General features: G+C 33.3%; 2 protein-coding genes across 4 annotated transcripts in view; one reads left to right on the forward strand and one right to left on the reverse strand.

Annotated features, from left to right (window-relative positions):
* The first annotated feature begins 6,171 nt into the window (after positions 1 to 6,171).
* Positions 6,172 to 13,914, forward strand: LOC124360693 (bursicon). The gene is made up of 4 exons (XM_046814521.1): positions 6,172 to 6,333; positions 7,176 to 7,348; positions 10,734 to 10,859; positions 13,681 to 13,914. Exons 1-4 carry the CDS (start codon positions 6,300 to 6,302, stop codon positions 13,813 to 13,815), a joined length of 468 nt encoding a protein of 155 aa, XP_046670477.1. The 5' UTR covers positions 6,172 to 6,299; the 3' UTR covers positions 13,816 to 13,914.
* Positions 13,915 to 19,301: 5,387 nt separating this feature from the next.
* The window catches only part of LOC124360692 (RNA-binding protein 48-like), a 41,682-nt gene continuing 38,327 nt past the window's right edge, over positions 19,302 to 22,656 (reverse strand). For all 3 annotated transcript variants that reach the window (XM_046814517.1, XM_046814518.1, XM_046814519.1), the window contains one exon: positions 19,302 to 19,542. In XM_046814517.1, the coding sequence (XP_046670473.1) occupies positions 19,351 to 19,542 (192 nt within the window). In that variant the 3' untranslated portion in view covers positions 19,302 to 19,350. The remainder of the gene's footprint in view (positions 19,543 to 22,656) is intronic.

A 22,656-nucleotide genomic window follows, 5' to 3' on the forward strand; every position in this document is an offset into this window, starting at 1 on the left:
CTGAAATGTTTTGTTCTTACTTTTTAACTCAAATAAGGTGAATTTATACGGAAAATCACCTGAAAAATCAAATAAAACCACTCTAGAGGTTGTAGTGTAAACAGTTTTTGAGAAAAAGTATGAAATTTGTCAAAAATCTAATAACAAAAATACCGTCTTAAATGTTTGATGTCCAATAACATTGTTAAATGGCCAATAAACAAATTGTTTTTCTTAATATAGATTGTAGAAAATTTAATTATGAAAACAACCATAATAAGCAAAATTAACTAAATGTATAAAGAAGTTATGAAATTGACTTCTCACGTATTACACTACACAGAAAACCTTTGCTGTGTTATAATAAGGAATGAGTATCTGATTGGTAATATTATTGAAGTGTTTTTTTTTTCAAATTAATTATAATACAAGTTTAAACCCATTGGAGACTGAGATTTTAACGCTATTGTGACAACCCAGGACTGAGTTTTTTTTTGTTTAAAAAACGTTTAATAGTTTTTTTCAGTTATGGTGGTATAACTTACCTGTAAAAAGTTTTTTGTTGTGGAATTCATGTGTGGTATATATTTACAAATAATTACAAATACATTTTTTACTTTTTTTAGTATTTATTTACTGTATGAAAAATTTCAAAACAGTTCTCCAAATGTAAAGGAACTTTTACATTTTTTACATTGGTAAAATTGTTTCTGATCGCCTTCCGTGATCATAACACACTTTACATCTTTTGGATGGTCTAGCTTTGTTTGTTGGAGGAATTTTTTCAATGAAATGTCCCCATTGTTTACATTGTAGCCTCATTGGTTGGTCTAGTGAAGGCCTCCCTCCTGTAGGCCTATCAGGAAGCTGAACTGTTGATAGTAACTGGTCAACAATGTTTAGCCTAAAATTTCTGAAAGATGAATTTTCTTTTTAGTGACCAAGTTGTGTACAATACTAGCATTACATAATGCAATATCAAAAAGGTAAAAAAATATTTTTTTGTACCCTTTGGCACTCCTACGCATTACTGGAAAGGAGGAAAGTTTTTGGGTCCTGCTTGTCTACCCCACACATATACTTGTTGTAATCTACAACAACATTTGGTTTTGAGGCTTACTACTGGATTTTGTTTTCTACTTTCTCGCTGAGAAGTTACTTCTTGGAAATCTGGTCTCTCGTGGTATGTTGAAAGCATTGTCACATCCTTCCTATCTTTCCATTTCAGACACAACATGTTATTACTTGAGCGAAATGTTATTTCTCCTTTCTTCAGTTTTTCTTTTTTTATTTCCTTCGGAACATTTTTTCTATTGGCTCTCAATGTACCAATGCAATAAGTTATCTCTGTTTAGGAGCTCCAAAAAAAGGTTTGGCGATGAATACCAATTGTCCATAAACATAAGTCGACCCTTCACCAACTAAGTCTTCTGTCATTGTCAAACAACTTGTTCACTAACTAGCATTGTAGTGTCATTGGTAATTTCCTTCCCAGTGTATATCTTGAAATTGTAGCAGTACCCAGTACCCTGTTACAGAATCACATACCTTATAAATCTTAATTCCAAACCTAGCCCTTTTTGAAGGGTTGAATTGGATGTAGGCTAACCTTCCTCGGAAGGACATCAAACTTTCGTCAATACAACAAAACTTTCCAGGTTTGAATACCCTTTTGAATGATGACAAAAGTAATTTCAACAACTGGTCGGATTTTCCTTAGTTTGTCAGTTTGCAGAAGTGAGGATTGAAAAGTGTAAGTATCTAGAAATAGATTTGAATCTGTCGCGTGACATAACCTCACTATAGATAGGACAATGAATTATTTGTCTGCGAGACCAATAGTCAGTTACTTTTTGTTTTGGGTTTTGTGACATCAAAACAACAAGGCTAAAGTTAAGCCTTCATTTCATCCTTGGTTACATCAGTCCAATTATTATTAGGCCTAACATCACCTCCACCAAGAATTTTCTCCCTAGCATACTTGTTATTTCACTTACAACTTTATCCCAGAACTCATTGGTTAGAAATTGATTCAATACATCTAGCTCTGTACAATCAGCATTCAATTGCCTGGAAAACAATTGGATTTATACCTGAATTTCCAGTAAAGTTGATTTGCCTTACTGTGTTTGTGTCATTTGTCCAGGTCCAAGTTTGGAGGTTAGGCCTATTGTCATTGTCGTCATCGTCATCACTACTATCACTTCGCCCGTCATTGTCACTGATTTCATCATTATCGTCATTGATATTCACAGTTTCGCCATCTAAATCACCACTATCACTATCACTTTCATTCAGTACATTATCCACATACGCAGATAACTCCGACGAACGGAGAAACACTTCCATCGCGAGACGCCATGTTGCTCGACTGATCGCTGTTCTATTGCAAACAGTTACGGTATTCAGGTTTATGTTCGGTTTTTGCATTCAGTTTCTTGTATTCGGATGTTAGATACCGAATAATACGATTCAACTATCGATCGCTTGTTGTGTGAACGGAATAACCATACAAATAACCGAGAATTTATATCGATTGAACAAATCCCAAAATTCATGACGGACACTGTCCGTCATCCGTCTTTACGCGCTGTATACATGATGACGGGCAATATACGTCATCCGTCGCCAATGGGTTAATATGTTCATGACATTGTCTATTTTACACTTGTGTATTCAATGTCAATAAAACTTCTTGAAGTTTCTGTGGAAGAGCTCTTTCTAACCACTTCAACCCCCTTCCCCTGATAATATTTTCCAGCTATGCTGTTGTCATCAGTGGTGTAGCGAAGGGGGGGCCAGGGGGTCTGTTTAAGGGGGGGGGGGGTCGAAATTTTAAGACATATTAAAAAATAAAGCATGGAGCAGGAGAAAAAAAGGAGAGTTATCATTACACTTGTCTACAAACACTAAATTGATTGATTTAATTGATTAAAGTGACCGTTGTTAAAAATATAATTGTCCTTTCGTTAAAACCATAAAGTATCAAACGATACGTTTGGGCTCGGCCTTTCGGATAGTGTAGTGTAATCACGGTATTTCTATAGGGCGCGGTCACGTGACGTCGCAAAGTAACCTGAACCGTAACGCGGCGAACAGTTTAAATTAGCGACCACTTCGTTCAAATTCGTCTTGGGGACGTAAAATGACTGCTTAGAATTAAGTTACGACGTTGATTTTAGGTGTCATTAAACTGTAGACTTGTATATAATTATCAAAAAAAAAATATAAAACATCACTTTCGGTCGGAAAATACACTTGAAAAAAATTATGGTTGCCTGTAAAGTCGGTTTTACGGGCGAAGATTTTACGTGACAACGTCTTTTTCTCGGTAGAATATTTATTGATATGAATATTATTAAATTGCACAATAGGAACAAGGAATTGAATGAAAATAAGAATTGCACAAATTTTAACTATAGAAATATATTTTGTTTACTAAAACATTGTACATAATTTGGAATTAATTAACATTTTTTATTGTAAATGGTAAAGTTGAATAAAACATTTACTAAAATTGGAATTTGAAATTCTTGCTAAACACAGTTAAATTCTAACTCCGCGCGTGGTGATTGGTCGGTTTAGTTCGTTTGTTTGGTCGCACTGTTATGACAGATTAGAGGTTATAATTTGTTATTTTAAATGTTTGACTAGCAATACGCGCTGTTTCTTCTCAATCGACAGAATTACGATTGATTGCAGAGTGATTTAAACTAATAATTTACTTAACACTATCAACATTTGTCAATAGTATGACATAACCTATAAACTCAGTTTCTCAACTTTTGTGTCAATCTAACAATTAATCAATCAATCATAGTTTACGATAATGAAATATCAGTGTACAATTATTTACCTTTATTGTTGTAGTTGTTGTAAATGACGAATCTAAGCACTCCACATTTTCACGAATAAACATAGTTATCTGCTTTATCCCGTGCGGCGGACCCACAGTTATCCGCTTTATCCCGTGCGGCGGACCCACAGTTATCTGCTTTATCCCGTGCGGCGGACCCACTGGACGGGCATCGTAACGTTACCGGGCGTTACACTTTTTCATGAGTGACTCCGAGCCGCAACCTAATTTAAGACGTTGTCACGTCAAAAACTCCACTGATTAGAACTTCAACTAATTTGGACTTCAGTTATTGAGGTAAACGTGGTGTTTTCGATTGAGTTAGGACGACGATTTTTGTTATCATTAAACTGTACACTGTACCTATATAATTATCGTGAAAAAAAATCACTTCCGGTCGGTAAATACCAAAGAAAAGCTCTCTACAGATTCAAGTTTTGACGATTTTGGATTTCACTGGTTGAGGTAAAAGTGGTAGCTGTAGAGAGCTTTTCTTCGGTATTTACTAACCGGAAGTGATTTTTTCTCGATAATTATATAGGTAGTCGAGTACAGTTTAATGATAACAAAAAATCGTCGTCCTAACTCAATCAAAAATACCACGTTTACCTCAATAACTGAAGTCCGAAGTAGTTGAAGTTCTAATCAGTAGAGTTTTTCAGGTGCATTTTATTTCTGACTGAAAGTGATTTTTTTCCGATAATTATAAACTCGTCTAGTGTAATGATACAAAAAAATCGTCATTATAACTAATTCATAAATACCTCTATCAGTGAAATCCAAAGTAGCCGAACTTCTAATCAGTAGAGTTTTTCCGGTGCATTTTCCGACCGTTAGTTTGATCTGTACCCGAGCAACGCTCGAAAATTGCCCTCCTTTTCTACAGGGTTTTCGGCTGTCAGTGGCCCAATGTCCCCGAAGGGGTGTTTCATTTTCTCCACAGAATATAGTTGTGTCAATTATACGCTTGAGTGAAACTCCGTTTTGTTCTTTTTCTTTCTTATCCAGTGAATCCAACATCACTTTGGTGCCTTCTATTTGGTCAGAATCGAACTTCGTAAAGTTTCTGTAGCTATAGAAGAAAATTTGTGGTACTAGAGTTGCTGTGAGAGTTGAATTTACCTATTACATCTTTCCACTTTCTACATGGCGTTACTAAAGCTCCATATTTTTGGTATTTACCTTTTATGAGTGAACTCAATGGTAAATAACACACAAAACGTCCCCCCGGATTCAGACCCCCCGAACGAAATTTTTGGCTACGCTACTGGCTGTCATCATGCATCAGGCATGGTGTAAGAGACAATTCTTAATGAGGTGTAGGCTACTAAGTACTACTAAATTCATGAGAATACAACATGATCAAGAGTTAAAAGAGTTATTAAAATTAGACTAGAGTAAACCAAATGTAGATAGTGTTTGCTATTAAACTACCATCAAGTGTCCTAGGAGAGAGCGATATGATTTGTTTCTTTCTTTCTTCTGGTCTGCCTCCACAGCCCCAGTCCCATCTAAAATGCGTTTGTAATTACACTCAATACAATAATAAATATTACCATAAATATGCTTCAATTTACTAAATAATGGCTTTAAAAATAAAAATGTCAGAAAATAATTATAAAAGTGTTGTAGAGCCTCAAATGACCAACGTAATTTTTTTTTATTTTAGAAACATCATTTTTCAAAGAAGGTATTTGAACCTTCTTCCAGTTAAACCGACTTAATGCATTAGTTCGCTAATGCTGTTGGAATGGGTGGGGTAACAGTAAAATACAAACAAAATCTTTGATTGGAGTGAATTGAAAAATTCTCTTTTCAATCTCTAACAACTACTGAAGGTACACTACTTTTCCTAAGTCAGACTGCAGGTTGCGAGTAACTGGGTGGTATTCTAATATTAGTAAATATTCAGTTACTAATGTATAATAACACATATTTAAATAATGTTACAAGTCTTGTAATACTACTGAATTTTATAAGTCGACCACTCTTTCCCAATGTTATGTGATTTAACGAGATAGATTAACGGATTGTTTTCTGCAGAAATATTTACTTTAAAAGCAAAAACCCATAGAGGATTAGCAATATCATGACTTCTCAATTTTTTGAAATTAATTAATGGGTTAGTTCATCAAAATCTTAATACATTGTATACAAATCCTGTATACATTGTAATAACATTAAAATCTTTTAAATGTATTACTTAATATGAATTGATTATTTTATTTTATTTAGGAGGCATGTTTAGTTGAATAAAGCATAACTTGAATTAAAGGATGGTGGGAGGTTTGGGGTGGGAGGGCTCCCAGGGTGAAGAATATAAAAGCTGTAATGGAACGGCAATCCATCCACTCTGTGTAATGTTCTCTTAATATTCATGTCATGCATGTTACATTTAAAACTCAGTCTAACATTTACAGCACTTCATTAATATTTGTAGAATTTTATTTTTGAATATTTTTTAATGATGGCATTTGTGCACACGTTTGTGGACACAGGTAGGTCTCCATTCAGCCTGTAAATATACAAATAAAATGTAACAAAATTTATAAAACGTAACTTTTTGTAATATCTAAATAGGCTTAATTGACTTTTTTGTAATAGATTTTTTTTGTGCCCATTATTCAGAGCTTTAACTGATTCATGAGCGTAAATAGGTAGGTAGCTTTCAAAGAAAATCCGGGTCCTCTGCAAAAAATTAAAGCCCAAGATAGCCTTGATTATTTGTAGCTTCAATAATAAAAAAACTGTTATTGCAAATCAATATGTAATATATTGCCTGGGACCATTCACCCGAACACACATTTTAATTCAGTATAATTACTGATGGATTCAACGTGATAAAATGTTAAAAATTGAATATCTGAAAGCATTCTATTATACTAAGGATTGTTTTCTAATGCTTAACTCATTCGATTCCATAGCTTAAACAAGCTAACAATGTCGCTCAGCTTAAGACTAGACATGAGTCGCTCAGGAACGAAAATGTTAACATTTTATATTATACCCTGTAATGTTGACATATATAGCTTACAATACTGTTCGGCTTAAGACTAGACATTAGCCACTTGGGAGCTAAAGTGTTAACTTTACTATGGCGATCTTTTAAAATGCACACGTATTACATCAATCTGAGCTATAGAATAGTTTGATACTTGCCTAACCTTAATCAATTTATATTATTTTGGAATTAGTTTGTGGTACTGTCTTTTGCCATATTTTCAACCTCATTGGAGAATGGTCAATAACCAATAACGCATGGGAATTGAATACCTGTTTCTACAATCCTACTGAAACAAAACATGAATTTTATCTAGTCTAGTTAATAATATTGTTTTAGTGTTGGCGAGTATACTGTTTATCTACATTGCAACAGTAACGTGCAATGACGCCTCTAAACCTTCAGATGAGTGTCAGGTGACACCTGTCATTCATGTGCTCCAATATCCTGGATGTGTGCCGAAACCCATCCCTTCATTTGCCTGCACCGGCAGATGTAGCAGCTACCTCCAGGTTAGTACAATAGACTGTCACTAACACGTGTATTTATCTAATGTTTGGATGGTATATAAATCAAATATAAAATTTTATAGTTTCAAGTATTTAAAAAATGCCAAGGAGCATCCCAATACATACTAAATATGCGTTTAAATTCCTTATCTCTCTACACTCACATTTCATGGTATTTTGGCTTTGGAATTTGATGTCTTCCTTCAAATTCTGTACGGTAGGAGAAATATTAAATTTTTATCTAGATTTGCGACTAAACCACAAGAATTTCCAACTGGTCATCTTATGGTTCTTTGAATACATGAGGTGGGCCTTTCTGTCTCTACATTTATCAATTAAGAATTATTTCAAGTACCGTAAATGAAATTTCTTATATTTGCTTATAAGAGCACATTGCCAAGACCTGAAGTGTTTATTTTTAACAATTAATGCTTTGTATATGCTAAAGCTCAAAGCAATGTGTTTGCAGTATTGTAAACTCTCATTTCTGCAGTATAGAAGAAAGTGTGGTAATAGTGCAGAAAAAAAGGTTTTGGTAGAAGCATTCATTTTGGGATATCCCAAAAAAGTTTTATACGCATTTGTTTCTATAAGTGCTAGAGGTCACATTAATTTATATAGGATTTTAATGACATTTGGCATAATTTAGATGAGTTGTTAACATTTTGCTTTACTATGTACTAACTAAACAACCATGTTTATGCCAAAACCCAAAATTTAAAAAAAAATACAAACAATTTTGACTGAATATTTATTAACCATAATCCATTACATTCTTAATAAAATTGTACAAACTCTATTGCTATAAATATTCTCACTACAAAATTGTAATAAATTAAATTTTAATTTTGGATTAGAATATGAGTAAAAAATTAATAAAGATGTAACTGGTCTTCTGTCCTTTAAGAAACTTATTATAATTCACTTGCTGAAGTATATTAAAAAACATTATTTTTCTGAAAAAGTAATATTTCTTCTTACACTGATCTCATGATTTTTATTTCACATGTTTACTACCTATCGTCAAAGGAGCTCTCTGTGGTGTGTGTGCCAACATTAGACACTGTGCCTCTTGGTAGTCTGTCTTAATGTACATCTCTAGCAGATATTGAAATCTTAAATGATACAGTAGTTAATTTTCGTAAAAATAAAGGTTAATCTCAGAATAACCCATGGGCCATAAAAATATATTATCAAAATAAAGCAACAGTTTTCTTTTTCTAGGGACAAAACTATGTTTTTGTATAAATCTCTATGGTTTGTATATAAGTAAAAGTAAGTGCTACGGCTGTGATGACACGTGTAGCCTGTACAGTTTTAATTTTTTTTATACCTCAAAAGTGACCTAAAATTGTATTTTAACACAAATACAATGGTTTTGCTCCATTTTCACCTGAATAAAAGATTATATTAATATTTTAATCTATCTTAAACCTTAGAAACCCATAATCTGATTATTAAATACTGGGTTCCAGAGTTTATTATTTATTACCAGGTGTAGAAGTAAAAAGATTAAAAATTACAGAAAAAATGGTTTACTTTTTATTCAAAAGAAACTCATTTGTATTTCTTAAATTTTCCTTATTGTTTATGTAACAATTTATTTTGGGCTTATAATGACATGTAACTGAACGTTATACCTGATTTATTGCATGGAGTCAATAATCTTGACATATGTGATAAATATGCTAATTTTCATTATTACATCATGTGTTTATTGTATGATAAATAATTTAGATATTACCTAAAGACCACTCCGTCATCGGCTATATAAGGTAAGCAAATAAAGCTTGTGTATTTCCAACCCAGACAGCAAAGACTAACGACCAGATTAGTCGGTATATTCTCAAAATTGGATTTATGGTAAATCGAGGTATTAGACTAGTAAGATGTAGTAGCCAGCATATCCAACGTATAACCAATCCTACTACAGGCTGGGTATATGTTGGATTGGTTATATAATAGGTCGAAAAGTATTGACTTTCAGAAAAAACTTAAAGAACAAAAGTTGCTTAGAGTTAGTTAATTTATTGATTTTCACACTTATTTCTAATGAAGAATTGATCATCCCTGAGAAGGGCTGGCTTCCACCCCCAGGGAAAAAGCTACCCCCGGCACAGGGTATACGTTAAAACAGAGGACAAATAGAACCTGAATACAAATTTTTAAGAAAATCGGTGCTGTATGGAATAAATACACAGTTTACACTTCTTTTACCGACATTATCCAGACTAAATATTACAATAGCATCACTTCTTACTTAGACTGTGTAAATGTAACAAGATTTCCAGGTAACCCATCATCTAGTTCTTTGTAAAATACATAATTTACAATGAATTATTTGATAGGATGACAAGTTTATGAATATCTGTGAATAGCTGTTTCTACTCTTGTAATAATTTGTATTCTAATGAAGGCAAAAATGTCCTTAATCCTTTTGAACAATACTCTGTAAATAATGATTTTAAACAAAGAACTTTATGACGGATTACCTTGACATCTCTACAAAACATAGGCATTCCATTCACCACTTAAGTGTCAATGACAAACAATATCAGTCTTACATAGGTTACCATATATTGAAAAACTGTTCTTGTTGCCTAGATCACCTACCATATGATATGAATGCAGCCATTATGTTGCATATTGAATCATAATGACATTTGATTCAACCACAATTTTTGTGAAAACTCGGGATTACATAAATGGTCCTGTACAGATTACCAATGCTGCTTTCCTGTTGTATATTCTTGCTGGTGTCTCTAGATACTGTACCTACTCTCAACTCCTATTTCATCCATCCTTGCTGTTTAGAGTTTAGACAATGAAATTTAGACTCAGTCCAATACAGTGTATCAAATGATGGGAGTGCTCTAGTCCATAATTTCTCACACCATACTTATTAACACTTATCATGCGCTCATGTGGTTTCAAAGGAACCTTGATACTAGCAATACAAGAAAATGTTTTTATCATCTATCTTCTTCAGCCCAACTTGACATAAAATCAGCATCAATATTTATAGCAATGCAATTTTCCAAAAGCAGACATCTGAGGAATACAGAAAGTAAACAAGAAAACAAAATAAAGAGGCATTTGCATATCATTAAAGATTAAAATTAAATCCAATTTTGCCATAAAGAATATAAATAATGCAAAGTAGTTCAAGACTTATTGTAAGATAGTATCTGATATTTTTATATCAATTCTTAAATCATAACATACTATAATATATTGTTTTGCATATTGGTTGAACTTCAAATACTACAATTGTATTAGTGGAGAAATACCCAATGTCTTCGTGGATTGTTAAATGTAAAATAGATGTTAATATTTCAATTGAATAAATATAAATTGAAATAAAGAAAAATGTACTTCCATGTTTCAGGTGAGTGGTTCGAAAATCTGGCAAATGGAACGCTCATGTATGTGCTGCCAAGAAAGTGGGGAGAGAGAAGCTAGTGTTTCTTTGTTCTGTCCGAAAGCTAAAGCAGGAGAGAGAAAATTTAGAAAGGTAAAAACAGTACTTGTTTGGTGACAGCTATCATAGTCAATTATCATAGTTCCATAAAAATATACCAATTCTTCACTGTGCTTGGGTGAGGGGTTGGCTCATTCTGAATAATGGTTGAATCTGGCGTGATCTATAAATGAGTAATCCTTAATTGTGGGCTTTTTTTACATAAGTTCAATGTTTCCCTTCTAGAAAAATGTATTAGTAAAAATACTATAAGTTCTGAATAGTATGATATACTTCCAACAATCTAGTGATGATTTTTAATAAAAATTCAAGCACATAGTTTAAGTATACATGCATACAATTATTGTATTGTATCTGTTCCGGTACATAATACTAATAAGACCTTATGGGAGATCAAATTATCATGAAGGATACTAGACAGAGTTCAAAATTTCAGTAGTGCTATGTATGTAAAAACATTAACCCTCCAGGTTTGCGAAAAATGGATATCATAGTCGTTTAAACTGTTTTTATTTGTTTAAATATTCATACTGATTTAATTACAATGTAAAATATTCATTTTTAGAAATTAAATAAAAATTACTCTCTTATGTATTGAATTCTCCAAATAAGAAATTCAAAATCTTAAAAAAAGGTTATTGTATAATAACAACATGATTAATTTTAAGGAATAATGCAATTAATTGTAAAAATGTTTAACCTACTGTAATAATACTTGGAAATTAACTTAGTTTTTAACTTCTTACAAAAACAACTTACTTCAATTCTTCAGATATTATACAATTGTAATGTCAATTATTACTCTGAAATCAAAATTTAATCTTTACTAAAACTTTTTTTACACACTACACAAAGTTTCAAAACATTTTCCTTCTGGTTCTTATAACGACAATGTTCACCCCATAAACAGTACTGAAATGTTCCCTAGCACACGGGAACTGTACTGACAAGTCTCTCGTCTTCATTCTCCATTTCACTAAATCCAAATAAAACATATTGCAAAACTTCAAAAGAAACCATCACAGGTCACATATTTAGGCGCACACGGATTATTACTCCATAAAAACTAAACACAATAAGGCGCTCACGGAGATTTCGTCCAAGCACTACAAACACAACATCGGGCGCTCACGGAGGAATCATCCAGTCTCGCATGGAAGTAGACCTCATACTGACAGATGTTGACAAAGATAAGAGGAGGCTATTGTTTCGCTTCCCCGAAAGATGCTCGTGAAGTACACTGCGGGAAACGACTGCCAACATCAGAAAAGTAGTACTATTTTTAATAATAAAAAAATACACGGAGGAAAACTCCGTTTAGCGCCCGATGTAGGGTTAACCAATAACAAAACTGAGTCTAATCATGGTAAAGTGTGGAAAATGGATTGTAAGGTGAAAGAGTGGTCAATAAACTTGACATGGAACAATCACAGTACAAACATTTAACTCTAAGTAGCACGGATTATTGTGTCTCAAAAACACAATAAATGATGGATTATGACTAATAAAAGGGTCATCTACACATACCACAACCAACCAACCACTTATGATACACAAATCAGTGTAACACAATCTTTTTTTATGAAAAGAGTAAACTTCATTATTAATAAATATTTTAACCATTTTTGGAATTTGACTTTGCTGTATTATTCTTTGAAAGAACAAACGATTATGATACAAACAAAGGTTTGACAATTGTTCATAATAACTGGTTGGAACGAAAAAATGACATTTCGAATCAACCCTTGATTTTAGTTCTTTTTTAACAATCAATGGGATTGGAAATGGACATTCAAAACCTACACATCATTAGTTTCAAATAAAATAAAATCTTCTATTACCGTATGCAATATAATATATTATATTTTATGGTAAAAGTCAGCCATTTAGGATAAAATTTTACAAACATAACACAGTATCACATTCACATATACAAATTTTGCACTCATTCACTCCAGTCACTCGTCAATTTATTATAAGACTTGATGTTAAATTGTTATTAGTGAAGATTTGTTTGCAACATTAAAAGGAGCAATGAATTAGAAGCAAATTTGTTTTAATAGGCCTACCACATTAAAAACAAATCTAAATCTAAAAGAATTCCAAACATTTTGGAATTTAAATTAACTTATGTTTATAGGCTTTTTGCATTGGAAGCTCTGAAGGATAAACTTCACTGTTGATATGATTATTTAGTTCTCTTTATCCAAAATAAAGAGAAGAATGTGGATAACATAAATAAAACCATAAGTGTAATTAATTTTAATGTTTTTATTACTGAAATATAACATTCTTTGGTGCAGAATTGCATTTAAGTTATTTCATGAAGAGAATAAAGTAACTCATCTTTGGTTTCAACATTGCTACATGTGAGTGCAGCAAACAATGCTAACAAATAAATTAAATAGTGCTTGAACTTAACAAAAATCATTTGTTTATTTTTTAACTGCAGTAGTCATTCGATTTTCCAGCTAAATCTCTCATTTGCTTAGTAAGAAAGAATTTGTTGGTGTATTTTCACTTTGTTTTTTAAACCATAATATCAGTGTCTCTACTGCTGTAAATGCTTCAAAATGTGTAAGCCCTGCTTCTTGAATGTCATTTTCATTCTCATCTTATCTGATTCTACTGTTTTTTTCAACAACTATACATGAAATAGTATATCTAAGTAAACAAAAAAGTGATGTTTTACACAATCCCTACCTTTACACAACATACAATACCTCTAACTCATATTCATAGCACTCAGTAGCTATAGTAGTGTATTTACTCAATGCAATTTGTTACCGCAATTAAATCTGGATTGTTAATTTTTAATATCCGGATTATTGATGCTCTACTATAATTGTTATAGGTAATCACAAAGGCACCGCTGGAGTGCATGTGCAGACCCTGCACAGGAGTGGAGGAGAGTGCAGTAATTCCCCAGGAGATCGCAGGATACACTGATGAAGGCCCTCTAAATGCACACTTCCAGAAATCACAGTAAATAGTGATAGAAGTGCAGCTAAAGATGACTTCTACAACTTTTAAAAGTTCCTTTATTTTGTATATTTGATGTGCAAAAAATAAACCAATCTGTTACTAGGTTTGATTATTTTTATTACAGCTTTAATAAATAAAGCTAAACTTGTATGTGAATGTTGAGTTTAGTTCCAGTTCGCCTTCCTCTTAATGCAGTGTCTGGAAGCTGACTGTGGCTAAACTCAACATTCACATTGAATCAATCCTTCCCACCATGTTTACATTATGTGTAAAAATTTATGTTAGAGTACAGATTAAAGATGTGACATCTAAAAGACATATCAGCAAAAAGATATCTAGGAATAGATGGCTGGTCAGTACATTCTGTACTTAAGTAGTCTGTGTTTATGTTACTACCAAACAGCAAGCACATAGAAGAAAAATATATTTATCCTGGTATTTTAACAAACTTTTGTGATTAACATGAATGGACATAAAAACATGGCTGATAGACAACAGTTACTGCAAAGTGAACTCCAAGTAAAGTGTGTATTTAAGTGGTAATAATCCAACAAAATATTATCTATTTGTGCACAAAACTTACCTTGGATTGTACATCAGTCAACCAACAATTATATTTCATGGAATTTTCAAAACTATATTAAGAGGCTTAAGTTTTATTTTTAACAGTAACCAAGCCAGTCAAGTGTAAGACATTTTCAGCATTTAACTTAAAACACAAGCACTATAACCATCAATTTGAATATTAGTATTAACCTTTCAAGAAAGTATCAAAGATTAAAATAATATGGAATGCAGGCTATTCAAAATTACTATTTATGACACAATACAGTAAAAGTGACGTCACTGCCAAGTCACAAGCCAACAGATAGCCACATCATACAGTGTTGGCGCTGGCACACAGCTGTCTGGCCACCTGTAACTAGACCACCAGACTACTGACCTCAGACACCATGTCAGCACTGACCTACAGCAATGCAACCAGCTGTTGTACTACTCAAGCTTCTGACTCGCCACTTGATTGCCATTTAATTAAGTTCAAGATTAAATAAATTACCATCAAACACAATAAATATTACTAACTTATTAATTAAATAATTATTGACATCATATTTCGACTTCAAAATGCCGTCAAAGTATCCCTGTGGTTCCTGCTCAATAGGGGTGAAATTTTCAGGGATAAAATGCACTGGCCCCTGTAATTTGTGGCACCATGCAGGATGTCAGAATATCTCTGAAAAATTACTGAAGAAATGGAGTGATAAGGAAATAAACTCATGGAAGTGTAGCAATTGTAAAATAAATCATGAATTCTCTATACAAGCTATCCCTAATTCTTCTGTGAGTCCAGAGCTTCTGTGCAACTCAATTAATGAGCTTGAAAGCAGCTTAAGCGAGAATAACTTCCTACAAAACCTAGAAGACGACCATGAAAAATTGAAAATGGCTGGAGAAATAGGGGCTAAGCTCCTAGAGGAGAACAAGTTTTTGAAGGAAAAAATAACATGAGAGTAGAGGCCAAACTCGAAACGCTGGAAGAAACTAATGCAAAAATGGAATCTGAAGAAAATAAATACATAAATAAAATAGAAGACCTATTGCAGAATATTTCTGAAGTACAATCTCAACTTGAAAAAAAAAGGAAATTCCGATTAGATACACAACAAATCTTTGAGGAACATGATGTCAAACAAGGCCTTATTGAAGACTACATTTAAAAAATCAGCAGCTTAGAGAAAACTATAGTAAAACTTGAAAAGAAAATAAGCTCTCAAGAAACTAAAAAATCTGAGTTGCCTACAAACAATAACAAAGAGACACAAACTGAAACGGACTCATATTGTTCTATACAACCACTGAATTGCTCCACAAGCATTCTGGTTGAACTTGCTCAATTAAAGATAAGGCAAGATAATTTGGAGCATACAATGAATAGCTTGACATCACAAACTTTCAATGACTCAAAAGCAGAACAAACCAAATCCTTGAAAGCTTCTAAAACATCTTCAACACCACTAATAACCAAGAATAACAGGAGTCAATATAGTGAAAGGAGAAGCAATGTACTCAGTGTATCTCTTCAAAATGCAAAATACAAAACGCAAGTTACATCTACCTCAGACCGCTTTGAAGGAGATATGAATAAGAATACAATGGGGAGAGCCAGACAAACTCTGAAGGAAAAATGTACTGAGGACTTCTACCACAAGTACACAGAAATGTACCAAAAATTAAGACATAACACTCACTCCCCTGAAATGATCACCAGTTTGAAAAATTCGTTTTTAGAGAAAATCAAAACTCAAAACAAGGAGCAGGTATCACACAACTAAGGCATTCCCAAATAACCCATTACAACAGAGTGAATGAAACTCAAAAACATAAAAGAGATTTAACAAAACCACCAACTTCAGTTAAGATCAAAAAACATAAACAACTCAGGATACTTCACCAAAACATGGACAGACTTTCAAATAAAATTTAAAGATTAACCCATCTACTGGAGGACTTAAAACCAGATCTGCTAGTATTGACTGAGCATGGTATAAACCAGGACGAAATTCAGAATACTTATATCTCTGGATACACTCTTGTTACAGAGTATAGCAGAACCAACTACCAAAAAGGTGGTGTAGCTATTTATAAGAATGACGATTTTAGATATGCCATTATAACCTAAGGTATAACAAACCAAAGCATCGAACGAAAGTGTGAGCTAATATCTGTGAAAATAAAACAGGGCAGGAAAAACCTATATGTTATTGGCGTCTACAGAAAACCTACATGAATCCTTGGATATTGTCTCAGAAACCCTGGAGGAAACACAATCATGGTAAACTCAGGTTATTCTCATAGGCGACATCAACATTGACTGTCTGGAGCCAAACCGAGAAGTGACTAAACTAAGTGAACTCCTACTTAGCCACAATATGACACAACTCCCTCTTCCATCAACAAGAATAACAATAAGTTCAATTGACTGTGTTTGTACAAATAACTAGAGAAAGATGATATCCAGGTTGAAATTCTTAATGCTGGACTAAGCGACCACACAGCACAGCTCTGCAAAATAAATACCTCTGCCCCAGAAACAAAGAACAAAGTTCTATTTTTGAGAAATTTCAGCCAAAGAAATGTTATGAACAAAATCAATTCTAAATCAAGAAACCTGGTAAAGTGTGTTCAATGAATATCAAGCAGAGAATGCTTACAGTAACTTCAGTAAGATTATTGCAGAAGCTATTAACCAAACATGTCCCAAAGCAAAAACAAGGAAGAAGAAGAGAAAACAATTTTCTTTAACTAATCATGAAGCTGAGGTTCTAAAACAAGAATTTCTGCAGGCAAAGAACAGATATCTGCTGAGAGGAGCAGAGGAAGATAAAATAATGATGTCAAATAAGAAAAAACTTATGCCTTAAAGCTGAGGGAACTTAAGACGCCAGGCTACAGCAGTCCAAATAGAGGAAGCAGACAACAAAAGCAAAACTATTTGGAAGGTGATCAATAGAGAAAGGAAAACTGCAAGACACAGAGAAAACAATTGAACTAGAAATACATGGTCACAAAACCAATGATCCTAAAAAATTTTCTCATCATCTTAACGAGTTCTTCACTAATATAGCCAACGAAACCCTTAAAAAAAAATCCTCAATGCTACTATCAGCCAACTGAAAATACAGAAGCGCAAGATCAGATATCCCAAATGTCTCTTCAGCCAACAAACGAGCAGGAGTTGAGTCAAGTAATTAACACCCTAAAAACAAAATGTATCTGCATGTATCTGCTAATCTCTTGAAAAAATGTAAAGAAGAACTTGTTAGACCACTAACATACATCGTCAACCGCTCATTCCAACAGGGGGTTTTTCCAAGTGAGCTGAAAATTGCTAAGGTCTATCCAAAATTTAAAAAAAGGAAACCATCTGGACACAAAGAATTACCGACCTATCTTACTTATTCCCACATTTTCCAAAGTTTTTGAAAAAATAGTACTTAACAGACTACTACAACACCTATCAACCAATCAGTTGCTTACACCACATCAGCATGGTTTTCTACATAGAAAATCAACCACATCTGCCATAATAGCATTAACCGAGTATGTAATAGACAACTTAGAGAAAGCAAACACACCAACTGCAATTCTTTTGATTTTAGTAAATCATTTGACTGTTTGGATCACACCCAATTATGTAACAAGCTGAGAGGAATTGGAGTGGGTGGGAAATATGCAGAATGGTTCAATAGCTATTTAATGGGAAGAAGCCAGATGGTTGAACTTAAATATACTGAAAGAGGGGTTACACAAACAGTGAGATCAAGACCACTGCTAGTAGTAAGGGGTGTTCCACAAGGCTCAGTACTGGGCCCCATCCTTTTTGTCATATTCACAAATGATCTCCTGCACTATATGGAAGACTACAGCAAGTCTCTTATGTATGCTGATGACACTGTCCTCCTACTTAGAGAAAAAATACCCTGGAGCTCTTGAGATGTATTCCTTTGTCTCCATTAACATGGCAATACAATATTGCAACACAATAGCCTAGTAGTTAATGTAGAGAAGACACTGGTGTTTGGCAGAAGAAATAATGCAGTAAACAGGATCCCGGATATTAAAGCTCCAGAAGAAGCCAAGCATGTAGGTGTAATATTAGACCAGAAACTGACATGGACCCCTCATACTGACAGTCTCTGTAGTAAATTGAGTAGCAGTCTCTATGTCATTAAAAGAATTAAAACTATAAGTAACACCAACACAGCCAAGATTGCTTACCACTCACTCTTTGAATCACATCTTCGTTATGGCTTGGAAGTATGGGGAAATTCATCAGCAACCAATTTACAGCGTGTCCTTATCCACCAGAAAAAGCAATACGTATACTAACAGAAATAACCAAAGAGAAAGTTGCAGACCTAAATTCGTGAACTGAAAATCTTAACAGTGACCAGCACGTACATCCTGGCTGTAACAACCTACGCCTGCAGACTGCAACTTGAACGAGGCATAGAAAGGCACAACCGAAACACTCGACAGGCTATGAATTTCACCCTACTGATACACCATCTTTCTCTCTTTGAAGAAAAGCCTTCCTTCATGGGAGTGAAGTTTCTGAACCTACTACCAGAGACAATTAAAGGCCCCAATGTAAGCAGTACAAGACAGCGTCTATCGGCTTGACTTGCAGAGAGACCATTCTACTCAGTTGAAGAATTCATCAATTAGAAATCTTCAGCCATGTTCCAGTGACAACCCGTCCCCGCACAGTTGACCACCACCACACTCAAAACTTCATTCATCATTAATATTACACTGTAAAACACTTTTGCTATTCCTACTCCTGACGCTTATTCTGTACTTGATTTATACGAATAAAGTATTCTGATTGATTGATTGATTGGACTGTGGTAATTCTTTCACAAAATTATTACCACAATAACCTTCCTCCCAACTTCCACTCAAAGCATAACTAAAAGGGATAGAAAATGAAATGAAAATATTGTTTATTATTCATATATTACTATGCAAGATTTTGCTAATTTTTGTGAAAAACAATTCGTTTAGTGATTGCAACTGGACGGGGTATAAACTTCAATTTTCTTTCCAATATTCGATGATGGTTTGTCATGTTGGAATAATCATGGTTTACTACTGGATCTACTGCAGTTTTATTTTCAGCTAGAGGAGAACTGAAATTTTCAACTGCATTGTGCCACTGGTTCTGGCCCTGAAACATTAACATTACAAAAATAATTGTATAACTGTATTATTATTGTCACAGTTAACCCTTTAAGCGTCATGAAAAATTAGACCTGATCTTTGATAAAGTTACAATTTTTTTAAATTTCCAATGTGTAAAGTTAAATTTTTTTTCGTTTCTGTATGTCAATATAGAGTTATTTAAAGATGAATAAAATTTGTTTAGCCCTTTTTGGATTTCCTAGGCTAATTTTTAACTTTTGAGAATATCGTAGAATAGCAGTGTAATTGTCACCAATATCTTTTTATTTATTCAGCAAGTATAGGAATGAAACACAGTTTTATAGATAAACATATACTATATTACAAACCAATAAAATTAGAAAAATACAAAAGTAGACAGAGTGTTTATTTGGTGGCGGGCTGTCACGACTGACATTCCGCGCGTCTCCCGCAAGCCACTGTTATCGCGTGGACTTTGAACCTTCTTATTGCTCGGCAACCTGTAGGACAGCCTTGCTGGGATTGAATTATGTTTCTTGCTTTCTGATAACATCCTTATGACCGTAGTAAAATATGAAAAAGTTTGGGGTTGACCAAGTAATTGCTCAAAATTACCGAATCTTCAAGTTCCGAATCGTTTGGATTCGCCATTCACACGAATAATGGTAAAAAAACACTAAATAAATACTGGAAACTGCTGTATATAATATGAATAATTTACTTTAAAAAGAATAGGACACAACAGAAAATTAGCGATAACCAAAATACATATGCGTGTACCGGACGCTTCCCACTAACTAACTGGCTAGATGCCTTGACGGGAGCTCCCGTCAATGACTTTGTGAAAAGTGCGGGGCCACGCCCGCTAGACAGTGTTTGGCCAATTAGAAGCAACTGCCACTCCCATTGTAACAGAATTCGAGGCGGGACAACCCGTCTGTATGTCGCATGACTACTAGAACCATCTAGTAGCAAAATATTCAACTAACATAGCAGTAAGAAAATAAAGAATGCAAAAACGCCGATCCACGGCAATGACGTTTTGAGCTTGTAGTGGCCCTCCGCGGATCCGCGTCAATAACGCTGGAAAGGTTTAAATACTGTGTAACTAACAATAGTTATTATAACAAAGTCTATAATATGGCTTTCAATTATTCAGGTCCATTTTTAATTATTCAGTTCTCATATGTTTTGTCTGATAACTACTCAGACATATCAATAGTAGTCACTTAGTTAATCAGCCACTCCTTTCAATGATAATATTCAAAATTGTTCTCAGATTTTCCAGGGAAAACTACAAAGTAAAACTGTGCCAAATATATCTAGAAACAATGCAAAATCTCCACACAAGAAAGTCAGAGAATACATGTTGATTTTGCACTGTGCGTAGTAGTAAAAAGAGAGCTAGATACTTGGAATTAGCTGTTGTATAGTAACTAGGGTTTTCTATTAACCCAAATTATCAATGATTGGCTATTTTTACACCACGTATTAGATTGTTGAGCCAATAGAACTTTTTTTTCTTCAAACCATCAAATATTTATAAACCATAAATATTTCTTTTACCAATTAAAAAAGTATTTATTGAGGCTTCTGTAGCAAACAGAAATTAAATTGGGCAAAAATTCAAGACTTTGGTTAAAGCTTTCTAAAATATAATCCATAAAAGATAGAGCATTCATTTTTTTTTTACCACTGTCTTAACAATAAAATCTTCATTGCATATAATAAATACCATTTTATAATAAAATATTAGTAAAAACATGTAAACTTTATGTATATATATATATATATATATATATATATATATATATATATATAATAAATGTATACATTATTTTTTAGTTACTTTATAACTAACTTCAACATACTTTACATAAGACATGACAATGGTTTTTACTTAAATAAATATGTTCATAAGCTCAAAATAATAAACTAACAAAAAAATGAAAAAAAAAATATATAAAATGAGCTTGTTACCTAAAATAATAAGCTCAAAATAAAATGAAAGAAAATATTACAAATAATTTTTTATGATTTTGCTGGACATTTACTCAAACATTTTATTTCCTAGGAAATTCAGATTTTTTTAAATTTACTGAACACAAAATTACTTTACAATTAAATGTACTTTAGAATTTGAAAATAATCAAAATAATGTTAATTTTGACGTTTAAGTTCTTCATCCTCACACAAATCAGCAAGTGATTTTTGAACACAGAAAATAATTATGTTTTCCACACTTCCATCACATTAACTGATATCAAACTTGCAGTAATAATCAATGTCTAGAATTAAAGCGATAACATAATCCAGTAGTTTTTACAACAATTATGACCAATCTCAAACAACATACAACAAGTAAACAAACAACATATCTAATTTCGCATATAGCAGCTGACAAACAAAAACAATGATGAAACGTTTCAACAAACACATAGTCAAATTCAATGCTGCCAGTGACAAAAAAAATTAATGTATTATCTTCTTAGTTAAAGAACCAGAAAAACCATGGCAACAATATGTCAGATATTTTCAGAACCAGACAATCCATAACAATAAAGAAGAGTGGCTAAACTTAGCTCACGTAACCAGCGCCTGGCTCAGCATTCAGACCGGGACGCTCAGCACGTAACCACCGCATGTTTCTTCTCCAATGGGTTAACCCATTGATATGGCTTTAATGGCCACTTAGCACACAAGAATTTCTAACTTTTTACGGTTTTAAAAACGCAATAGCTTGAGTTCTATAAGAGATATAGTTTTAAAACTCCACCAAATTAGACTTTAAGTGTTTTAAATGTATTATAAAAAGAAAGAAATATATATATATATATATATATATATGTATATACACTACACTTATAAACACAGTCCGTGGTATATTTACAATACTGAACGGAAACACTAGTGAGTTACAAAATTATAAAGGTGTCCCAAAAATTAGTGTCAAGCTAAAGCCCAGCGATAGAGCACCCCTGAAGGTACTCAGTAAACCTAAAACAGTTATCCGATTTAAAGAATGTGTCAATATGTTTGTTTCTTAAGTTTCTTGCGTTTTTACTTATTAAAGAGTTATTGTTATTGCCGGGCTGGAAATAAAGAAAGTTGTACTATCCAAGGTAATATATCTAAGGTT

Source organism: Homalodisca vitripennis, chromosome 4 (genome assembly GCF_021130785.1).
Source record: "Homalodisca vitripennis isolate AUS2020 chromosome 4, UT_GWSS_2.1, whole genome shotgun sequence".
Taxonomy (NCBI): Eukaryota; Metazoa; Arthropoda; class Insecta; order Hemiptera; family Cicadellidae; genus Homalodisca; species Homalodisca vitripennis.

Excerpts from the sequence above, each read along its gene's own strand:
- LOC124360693 (XM_046814521.1), top strand. The coding sequence starts at position 6,300 with ATGATGGCATTTGTGCACACGTTTGTGGACACAG. Across the intron at positions 6,334-7,175 it reads GCACACGTTTGTGGACACAG|TGTTGGCGAGTATACTGTTT; the intron begins GTAGGTCTCCAT and ends ATATTGTTTTAG. Across the intron at positions 7,349-10,733 it reads GATGTAGCAGCTACCTCCAG|GTGAGTGGTTCGAAAATCTG; the intron begins GTTAGTACAATA and ends TCCATGTTTCAG.